At 41.7% G+C, this 11621-nt stretch overlaps 1 protein-coding gene across 1 annotated transcript in view; it reads left to right on the forward strand.

Annotated features, from left to right (window-relative positions):
* LOC117360128 (rap1 GTPase-GDP dissociation stimulator 1-like) overlaps positions 1 to 10236 on the forward strand; it is a 124947-nt gene extending 114711 nt beyond the window's left edge. Inside the window, exons 12-13 of the mRNA XM_033943833.1 lie at positions 1399 to 1527; positions 8538 to 10236. Coding sequence (XP_033799724.1) covers positions 1399 to 1527; positions 8538 to 8689 — 281 coding nt within the window. The 3' untranslated portion in view covers positions 8690 to 10236. The remainder of the gene's footprint in view (positions 1 to 1398; positions 1528 to 8537) is intronic.
* Positions 10237 to 11621: the final 1385 nt, after the last annotated feature.

The following is an 11621-nucleotide window of genomic DNA, read 5'->3' on the forward strand; positions in this document are numbered from 1 at the left end:
GCTTTTCTCCTGCTCAGAGTCAGATCAACTCTGCTCCGTTGGCCCCTCCCCTTTTAAGGCAGAGCTTCAGTGGTGGACGTCAGGGGTGGGTGGAGCTAACTCTCCCCGATTCCCCTCTTGGTCTCCTGCCTCTGCTTCTCTCTCCTGCTCTTTTATCTGCTTTTTTCCCCTTTGGCTTCTCTCTCCCTCTACCTCTCTCTGTAGCTGCTTTTCTCCTGCTCAGATCAACTCTGCTCCGTTGGCCCCTCCCCTTTTAAGGCGGAGCTTCGGTGGTGGACGTCAGGGGGTGGGTGGAGCTTACTCTCACCGATTCCCCTCTTGGTCTCCTGCCTCTTCTTCCCCGAGCCCCCCGAGCCCCCGCCATGCATACAAGCCCTTTCCCTTCCCACATCCCTCTTTAACTTCACTGGTGCGAGCAGCAACTCGAACCTGCTGCCTGTACTGACTTCAGCTCTTCCTCTGTGACTTCTTGGTCCCTGAGCTATTCTTTGTAGCATGCTTCATCAGTCTCAGGCTTTGTTGAGACCAGGAACTGGCTTTAAACCCTCTCACTACAAAGGAATTAATTTCCTTTGGGAGCAAATGAAACATGCAGCACTTTTAACACCACTAGTTTCTTGAATTTTTACAAAGGGCACACAAAATTTGAGGGTGTAGTCTGTCCCAGATCATGCCAGTCTGACACATCTCTTTTAGACCAGTGTGAAAATTATCGCAGCTGTTTCTGGCCCATGTTGAAATGGCCATGATGAAACAGCCACTCTGAATCATCCTATTCCACCAATCCGAGTGCCTAACTTTAGGCATCTTTTATAGAATCTGGTCCTGATTCTTTAAAGTCTGCCTAAAGTTAGGCACCTAGATCAGTGCCTAACTTAATTTGATCAGTAGGTGCCAATTGGTGCCAATATTGGCACGCAACACCTTACAATCAGCTTTAATTAGGCTTAAAGTTTTATGCACCTAACTCGAAAACCCTGATTCTATAAAAAGTAGGTGCCTAGCCCAAATCACTTCCAGTAAAAATGGGCATAGTTAAGGGCAGATCATCACTGTGTTATTCAAATTAGGCACTTTTTGGAATTAGGTACCTTTATGCTCCGATATCGGTTCCTAACTAAGCAAAGAAAACCCTGGCATAAATTGGAGAAACTTAAATGTTAGGATGTTGAGTGCTGTCTAAGCACAAATAAGCTTGATTCTTTAATGGACACCGAGGGTTTTTTAGAGAGAGAGAATTGGTACCGATACTGGTGCCTAACTTTAGGCAGACTTTATAGAAACAGGGCCTAACTGCCCGAAAAGTTCTTCAGTTTCCATGAATTACCAATCTTGTGAAAAAAAAAAAATTGTTTTCCTTTTTTTTCTTTTGATAACGGTTTCATTTCTTCCATGTAGCTGTAGTAGAAGAATCTTTTATGGAATCTCATCTAGTTGAAGTCTTACACAAACTCCTAAGAAGTGAGATGGTGGGGCCAGAGGTGAAGTATAATTCATTGGGCCTACTTTGCAACTTGCTTAATTCAGGTAATTTATCTTCCTACTCCTGGTATGTAAAAATCAATTTCTTTTTACAAGACAGAAGAGACTGTGAATGATTATTATTATTATCTATGGGCCAAGTACTGTGTCCAACTTCTTTTTGTGGCACAGTGGTTAAAGCTACAGCCTCAGCACCCTGAGGTTATGGGTTGAAACCCACACTGCTCCTTGTGACCCTAGGCAAGTCACTTAATCCCCCCATTGCCCTAGGTACATTAGATAGATTGTGAGCCCACCGGGACAGACAGGGAAAATGCTTGAGTACCTGAATAAATTCATGTAAACCATTCTGAGCTCCCTTGGGAGAACGGTATAGAAAATTGAATAAATAAATATTTGCATATTTATTTGTGATCCGCTAAGGATTACAGATTATAAATTTTGAAATAAACCTAATAAATAAATGTTTTATTTATTTACTTAAATAAGAACAAGATAAGAATAGCCATACTGGATCATTACATTACATTACATTACATTAGTGATTTCTATTCCGCTTGTGCCTTGCGGTTCTAAGCGGATTACAAGTTAGAAGACTGGACATTTCCAGTAGCATTGCAGTACATGTAATCAAGAATGTGTTAAGTTACAATTGTTATTCTGGACTTTTCCAGGAGACATTGATAGCAGATAGTAGATAGTGATAGGTTGTTTAGACGAATAGAGATAATATTGTCCGGATTCTGTTGTTTAGACGAATAGAGATAGTACTGTCCGGATTCAAGGTATTGCTGGTGGTGGTGTTATGGTAGTCGTGAGAGCATTTTCTAAAACTTTTGTGAGGTTATGATGATGGGAAGTGTTTTTTGAAGAGATGAGTTTTGATTTCTTTTCGGAATACTTTAGTGTCTATTGATTTGGTCAGTAGATTGGAGATGGTAGTATCAATCTTTGCTGCCTGTGTCGCTAAAAGGCTGTCATATAGTTTCTTTCGTCGTGTTCCTTTGAGAGGGGGGTGAGTGAATAGGCTCTGAGTTCTCCTTAATCTGTGTGAGAGGTTACGGTGTAGTCTGTTGTTTAGGTAGCTGGGTGCTGTTCCATGTATTACTTTGTATAGTAGACAGTAGAATTTGAACTGGGATCTTGCTTTTATTGGTAGCCAGTGTGAGTCTAGGTATGCTTTGGTGATGTGGTCATATTTGCCTAGTGAGTAGATGATTCTGAGGGCCGTGTTCTGAACTGTCTGTAATTGTTTTATCATGTAGTTTGGGCATGATAGGTATAGGCTGTTACAGTAATCTACAATACTCAGTACTAGGGATTGTACTAATATCTTGTATTGATCTTTGTTGAAGAATTTTCTTATTTTTCTTAGATTACGTATTGTGAAGAAAGCTCTTTGGATGATTTTGTGGATTTGAGACTGCATTGTGCAGTTTCTGTCTAGTTGTATTCCCAGGATCTTGAGTGTGCTTTGCATTGGGTACTTGATTGTATTTACTTCTAGTTCTGTGAGAGATGGTTTTTTTTCCCTTTCCAGACCAATAGTCCATCTAGCCCAATATCCTGTTTTCACCGTGGCCAATCCAGGTCACAAGTACCTGACAGAATCCCAAATAGTAGCAACATTCCATGTTACCAATCCCAGAGCAAGCAGTGGCTTCCCCTACATCTTGTCTCAATAGCAGACTAGAGAATGATACGGGGACAAATTTTTCTCTATCCCCGCGGGAATTCATTTTTCCGTCCCGTCCCCAGGAGTTCTTTTCCTGTCCCTGTCCCATTCCTGCAAGCTCCATCCTCATCTGCACAAGCCTCAAACACTTTAAAATCATAAGTTTTTGAGGCGTCTGTGGTTAAGACAGAGCTTAACAGGGACAGGGACAGGGAAAGCGAAAAAACTCACAGGGACGGGGAAATTGAGTTCCTGCAGGGATGGGGACAAATTTGACCCCGTTTCATTCTCTACTATGGACTTTTCCTCCAGGCAATGAGTTCCAGAGCTTAACCATTCATTGAGTGAAAAAATATTTCCCCCTATTTATTTTAACCCTGGATTTGGCATTGTTGCTCAGAAGCAACATGTGTCTTCTATGGCTCTTATGGGAAATCTGCATCTCCAAATGCCTGTTACTTGACATTGTTGCTCTCGCTCAACATCAAGTTACATAAAGCAGCTGTTTCGTCATCTGCCAATTAAAGGGTTAAAGGTATTTCCATGTAATTTCATTGAGTGTCTTCTAATCTGCAATTTTTGAAAGAATAAAATATTGAATCATTTTTACCCATTCTAAACTACCCAGAATTTTGTAGACTCCTATCAAATCCCCCCTTCAAACATCTGTTTTCCAAGCCTTTCCTCATATGAAAGGAACTCCATCTCCTTTATCATGTTGGTTGCTCTTCTTTGAACCTTTTCTAATTATGCTATATCTTTTTTGTGATACGGTGAAAAGAATTGAATGCAATACACAGGGTGAGATTGCACCATGGAGTGACACAGAGGTATTATAATATTCTTGGTCTTATTCTCTATCCCTTTCCTAATAATTTATAGCATCTATTAGCGAACTCCAGCATTCTCAGTTTGCACGCAGATCTGGTTTTCAAGACTATTTGGTCTAATAATTGGGCTAATTTCTATATCTTAACTTGAAAACCCATCCATTTTAAAACCTCGAAAGGCTAGTTCTACTAGTGGTCTTCATTAATTTTTAAGATGGAGCCAGTTTGGATTCTAATGAGCTAAAGGAGAACCACCAATTATCTTTCCATATGGGACCAAGACACTGTTGACCAGAGTGTGTCAGTGACATTTATCTGTACCTGCCCACCTTCAAACTTTATTGGGAGGTGGTATCCTTAAGGTTGTGAGCATTTCTAAATGTATTCTTCTTATTTTTTTATCTAGTGAGAAATGGCTTGTCCTTCAAACATTCAGTTCTTCTTCCATCCACTTTCCCCTTTCTGTCCTGAGCCTTAGTAAAGAGGCAGAGTAGCAGGAAAAAAACCCCTGAAAGACAATAGGGACCTGCCTCAGATCTCTGCTGGGGCCATCAATGGCCCCCCTATGCCATCAATGGCCCCCCTATGCCTTGTATTGAATAACTCTGTTTTATAAAGACCTCTTTCCACTGTTGCATAGTAAAACCTAGTCATTGGACAATAAGCTAGTAGTGGAGGAGTGGCCTAGTGGTTAGAGCAGCTACCTCAGCACCCTGAGGTTGTAAGTTTGATTCCCTCTGCAGCTCCTTGTAACTCTAAGCAAGTCACTTAATACTTCATTGCCCCATGTAAACCCCTTTGATTATATAAACCACACAGAAAAAGTGGTATATCATCCCCCTTTATTTTGTTAACTGTGTTGGAAGGCACTTTGAATATGGTCACCTCTAAAGCAAATGAACCTATGGGTGCCTAGCTAGGAAGGCTTCAGTGTATGATGAAGGCTGTCAGTGATATATTGCATTCAAGTCTCTGTCTTAAATAGTTAATGTAGAATCAGGATTTCCCAAGGGGAAGTACTAATGCAAAATCCATGTCATGCCAGCTGGCAACAGCAGCCTGTAGGGGGATAACACATTTCTAATGTAGTCTATATTTTACATCTAATTAATCTTCTTATTTCTCATTACATTTAACTGGAAACAAATTCTAAAAGCTGAAGACCATCTATATAGTAGCAAACAGAGTTTCGATGTCTTACCCTTCAATGCCTTCCTATACTGTGTGTGCTATAGTACACCAATCTGATTCTTTTGCAGGAAAGAGAAGACAGGCATAGTCCTATTTTAAAAGAAATTAAGTATTTACTGATCTCCAAGGCATTGTTTCTATGCTTCCTTTTTTGATTTTCTCTTTGTAAGGCAAAGTCTATAAATCTAATCCAAGTATACCTACAAAACATAGTTGCTACTTTGCATGCATGTACACTGATATTCGACCATCAACAACACAAAGAAAGCTCAAAGGTAGGGTTACCAGACATCTGGATTTACTCAGACATGTCCTCTTTTTAAAGGAATGTCCAGGTGTCCAGATAGCTTTCACCCTCATCTGGGTTTTCTTTCCTGTCCCACACCTACTTCCAGCTCTGCTGAAATGCAATCTTCAGGCTGGCCGGTTGCAGCAGCAAGGTGAGCCTGCTACCATCGACCTGCCCTGGAAGCCTTTTCTCTGCAGCGACTTCCTATTCCTGCATAGGAGGGATGCTCCGGAGAGGCGGCTTCTGGGGCAGGCTGACAGCAGTAGGCTCACATCACTGCTGCAGCCAGTTGGACCTATTATATTTCAGTGGAGCCAGAGGTAGGTGGGAGGGCTTCACCGGTCACAGAAGTGGATCATGCAAGCAAATGTGGAACAAATTGCATTTCTTGAGACTTCTGATACAAATGTAAGGTTTAAAAATGCACATATGTACTTGTCCCTTCCTGTCTCAGTTGCAGACCTGCTGTTCCTCTATTTCCTTTCTCCCATTGGCTAGACTGACATACTTTCAACAGGCTCCAGCATTTTCTTTACTGCTCATGCAAAGGGGAAAAGAGATAGAAGGGATTGGGAAGACAAGACAGGAAGAAAAGGGGTTTTGTAGACAGTGCTTAACTACCTAAGTGAAACTGGATAAACACAGGAGTGTGTTTTATGTGGACAAATTTGTCCATTTGACTTAAGTATTTACGGTAACTGCAGAAAATAAGCACTTAACTGTTTAAGTGCCAACTCTGCCCTCCCCACACTCCACCCCAACACAAAACATTTGGTTTTCAGCCTGGTAGTTAGGGCTGACTTTCAGTGGCACTATCTGGTTAAGTGCCACTGAATAATCCACACAAGCAATATTAAAAGCCAGAAACCTCTCCTGTCTAGTTAAATCACTTTGAATACCACTCCCCTAAATTGATTGCTACTCAACCATAGTGGTTATGTTGCATCATCATCACATAGTATGCATAATTTTACCTTCCAAAACAATTTTATTGATGACATCTAATTTCACAAAACACCAATCATAACAGCCCATTTGTAGTACAATACAGCCTAGCTTCAGCAACATGTCAAACAATAATACATAGCTAGTCATCAACATTTTTAACATTATCATACTCTGACCCCCCACATCCTCCCTCCCCATTCCCTTCAGCCCCACTCCTACATCTAACTAAGGGTAGATGGAAGTCATCTTCATATCTCCAACGTTCCAGGGACCCCCAAAAATCATATGCACAAATACAGGATGTCCGGTGCTGTACTCAGAGAGAGCCCCCAGGAACGGTAAAAAAAATCATATGCACGAATACAGGATGTCCGGTGCTGTACTCGGAGAGAGCCCCCAGGAAAGAGACTTGGGAGTACTTGTAGACAAGTCAATAAAGCCATCCGTGCAATGCACGGCGACGGCGAAAAAGGCAAACAGAAAGCTTGAAATGATTAAGAAGGGGATCACAAACAGATCAGAGAAGGTTATCATGCCACTGTACCAGGCTATGGTGCACCCCCACCTGGAATACTGCGTCCAACACTGGTCACCATACATGAAAAAGGACATAGTACTACTCGAAAGGGTCCAGAGAAGAGCAACAAAAATGATTAAGGGGCTGGAGGAGTTGCCGTACAATGAGAGGCTAGAGAAACTGGGCCTCATAGAGAAACATAGAGTATGAAGGCAGATAAGGGCCGGCGGCCCAACAAGTCTGCCCACTCAAGAACCCTCCCTCAACAAATCTGCCCACTCTAGAATCCCCTCCCCCACGAGAATCCATCTTTTAAGCATAACTCTATAGCAACCCCATGTGTTTGTCCCATCGTCTCTTGAAGTCGAGCAAATTGCTTGCCTCGACCACTTGGCGTGGTAGACCATTCCATCAATCAATCACTCTTTCAGTGAAGAAGTACTTCCTGGTATCACCATGAAATCTCCCCCCTTTAAGTTTTAGCAGATGCCCTCTTGTCGCCGTGGGACCTTTGAGAAAAAGGATTTCTTCCTCCACTTCAATGCGGCCTGTGATGTATTTGAATGTTTCTATCATGTCCCCCCTTTCTCTGTGCTTTTTGAGAGAATATAAGCGCAGTTTGGCCAGACGTTCCTCATAAGGGAGACTGAGAGGGGACATGATCAAAACATTCAAGATATTGAAGGGAATAGACTAAGTAGATAAAGACAGGTTGTTCACCCTTTCCAAGGTGGAGAGAACGAGAGGGCACTCTCTAAAGTTAAAAGGGGATAGATTCCTTACAAACGTAAGGAAGTTCTTCTTCACCCAGAGAGTGGTAGAAATCTGGAATGCTCTTCCAGAGGCTGTTATAGGGGAAAACACCCTCCAGGGATTCAAGAAAAGGTTAGATAAGTTCCTGCTGAACCAGAACGTATGCAGGTAAGGCTAGACTCAAACAGGGCACTGGTCTTTGACCTAAGGGCTGCCACGTGAGAAGACTGTGGCATTTCTTATGTTTTTAAACTTTAAAGCAACCATATATATTGATGACAACATTACAACCATATCATAATCACAACATGAAAAACTACAGACAACAATCAAAAGAGAATAAAATAATTCCACCCCCCCCCCCCCCATCCCTAATGAGCAGCACTCAATTACATGCCAAACAGGTTAGTATGCAGAATTTTAAAGTCTCCTGAACAGAATTATTAACTTTGCTTGCACAGGACTCACCCAGGAGTAAACATTCTGTGCAATCATCCAAAATTGTTGCTCAAGCTGAGCATTTTGTGTGTGCTTTGCAGCAGCTTCCATTGACATTAGGATAACAATGGGCGTTAAGGCATGGATTGTAGCAACAATCGCAAGCTCAGGAGATGCTATAAGACAATTTGGCTATAGGAATGCAATACATAACGTTCCAAATTGACAGACATTGCTCCCTTTAAGAAACTGAATTCTCTGGTCCTACAGAGAATTATGTAGGGTATAGCTCATCAGTTTCCATATGTCACTTCTGAAGTACGTTCTGGAGAGCTACGATCTTGTTTATTGGCTGCTGTGTATAGGACACAAGCCATTTTCCTCTTCATTAAAACTGCATTTGATTTCTTTCAGATGAACTGAGGCATCAGGTTGAAGAATCAAATATGAAGGAAGCACTGGAGAAGCTCTGTAGCCACAGCAATGCGAGAGTAGTTAAACAGGCTGTAAAGGCACTGCAAATACTGAGAAATGGAAGCCTACCCAGAACTCATTTTTTTGCATAAAGATATTTGGGACAATATCCTACAGAAATCTATTAAATACTAGTCACGGGGGTGTTATTCAGTGCTAGGACATACCTGATACCGGCACTAAATATCCGAGTAGAATGCGGAGACCAGCACTGATCTACGTACCAGTACTATTCAGATAAATGGTCTGATGCGGAAAGCCACACACCTCTGACTGAGCATGTAACTTTTACTGCAAAACTAAAAACGAAATATACCATGGTCAGGTAATAAGCAATGAGCACACAAATTACTGCCCAGTTAAAAATGTGATAGTAACTGCAGCTTATTGGAAAATGCTCTCTTCCTGTCAGTGTGTGTCAGCGATGACTGGCTCATATGGTGGCAAGAAGGGTGTCATAAAAAAACAAACAAAAAAAAACACACACACACACATGCTGCTGGGTCAACATTCATTTGCCCCCAACTGCTTTCTGCAAGGGCCAATTTTCCCAGCACCCAACTCCCCACCAACTGAACTCTGAAATAAATAAAATCCCTGGTGGTTGCTAGCATCCCCTGCCCCATTAAAAAAACCTTTGTTGTCTAGTGGCACCCTTTGACCCCCAACTCCATCTTCCCTATCCCTCCAGTCTCTAATCTAATATTCCATTTGTGAGTCACATAAACCTTTGCAAGCTCTAGGCGACTGATTGGTGATCAAGAGGAAGAGGGGGAGGAATGGAGGGGGGACTGGGAAGATAAGGGGTGGTGCCTAGGTGGCGGGAAGGAGGACAGAAAGTAGCTAAAATAGAAGCTAAGACAGTTCATTGTCAAAGAGATGAGTCTTCAGTTTTTTCCTGAATGCGGTGTAGTCTCCAGAGTGTACCATAATGAGGAACTCCTGCCTCAGCGCTGCCATCTTGAAAATTGGTGCTGGATCAGTCTGCCAAATAAGGGAATATTTTAATCCTTATTTGGAAGTCACTGTCCATACTATCAAATAATGTCAAGCGCCACCATTTTCCAAGATGGCACTGAGGCAGGTATGAATGGGTATTGTCCATATCTCTAACAGGTATTTTTGAGGCTGGGAGACTAGGGAACCGGGGTACTACCAAACCCCAAGGAATTATTTTTTTGTTTTGGAGGTAGGGGTGCTAGATGATGGGGAGGGAAGAGATGGCACTAGACACCAGTGATTTTAATTTTGAGGCAGGAGGTTATGTTGGGGGAAGAAAAGAAGTGCCACACAACACCATATATTGTATTTGTTTCTGGGCTGGAGATCAGAGCAGTTGGGTCACGAGTGAGGGACTCCCAGTGCAGGCATGAGAGTTGGGTCACCTCCTCAACTAAAAATTAATTGCCATCTCAGAATTTACGGTTTGCTTCTCACATTTAGTGAACAGCTGAAATGACAACAATGCCACAATATCTTTATTTTTAGTTCAAATTTATTAAATTTTGTGATATTATCAAAAACATCAGCAGTACAGAGAGTACAATCAGTGAATCGTGACATAAGAAAAGTAGCAAACATAGCATTCATCTCACCTCTCAAGTCTATATTCACAAAATCCTAATAAACGGAGCTAAGATATAATAGACTGATAAGAAAGAAGAAAAATAGGAAGAAATGTAACACAGGATAGAAAAGAGAAACAATTAGCTAAATATGGGCTCATGTGCCCAGCGAGGATGAAGGTAACATATAATAGTGACTTACAATATCTTCATTATCATTCATTTCAATAGGTTCTGCACTGATGCTTATTGCATGAGTTAACTTCAGTGCAGAAACCCTGTTTGAACTGTGCAACCTGTAAGGAATGTGCAGACTGCTAATTAACCAGATACTTCCGCCCGCAGTGCCTGTTTGCTTCAACCCCAAAGTTAGGTCAGCCTTTTTGCCACGAATGGCACTATCCAACAGTGAGCTACAGCAAATCTGGATCTGACTTGGTAAGCAGGATTTATCCAGGTCAAAGACACTCCTACTCCAACAAGTCCCGATATCACATCCATTGTTTTTAACACCTTTCTTCCAAAACTTTAAATTAACACAAGTCAATATTTAGTCCATTACTGTATATACCAATTATGAGTGAAGAGGGAATGAAGAATATTTGTCTCATCTTTATTCAGTAACTGTAAATCAAACCAAGTCATCATTCTCCCACTGTCAGCTCCTGCTATGCCTGTTAATAGCAGCTCACACATAAGAAAATAATGTAAGAACATATGCATTCTGGGATAATACAGAACTTATTCTTCAGCTCATACCCAGAAAAACTGAAGTCTACCATATAATTAAGGCACTGTTCAGTGTTCATATCTTGTACTCCAATCTGGCATTTCTAATTTACCTATAATCAAAACAAAACTACCTTGGGTATCAACATTCAAATGATTTTTCCAGTTAACTGCAGGAACTACCGTATTTTTCGCTCCATAAGACGCACCTGACCATAAGATGCACCCTAGATTTAGAGCAGTAAAACAAGAAAAAAAACCATTCTGAACCAAATTCTCCCTGCCAGGCTCTGCATCCAACCCAACACTCCTTGCCAGGCTCTGCACCCTGTCCTCCCTCCCTGCCAGGCTCTGTACCCTGTCCCCCCTCTGGTGGTCTAGTGGTAGGCAAGGACAGGGCATAGGGCAGGCAAGGACAGGCCACAGATGTCAAGGCAGATGACTTTTTAAAATATGCAATGTCACCTCAGTAACAACTATAGAAAAATAGACAAATATAGTGCAAAATATAGACAGCAGATATAAATTCTCAAAACTGACACATTTTGATCACTAAATTGAAAATAAAATCATTTTTCCTACCTTTATTGTCTGGTGATTTCTTTATTTCTTTCCTCAGGCCCAACAATTGTCCCTACCTCCCTTCCTCCTTTCTATGTCCCCCTCAATGCCTTCCAGCCTTTGTCCTCTACCTCCCCCCGTTGTCTGGTGATTTCTTTCTTTTATTCCT

Source organism: Geotrypetes seraphini, chromosome 4 (assembly GCF_902459505.1).
Source record: "Geotrypetes seraphini chromosome 4, aGeoSer1.1, whole genome shotgun sequence".
Classification (NCBI taxonomy): domain Eukaryota; kingdom Metazoa; phylum Chordata; class Amphibia; order Gymnophiona; family Dermophiidae; genus Geotrypetes; species Geotrypetes seraphini.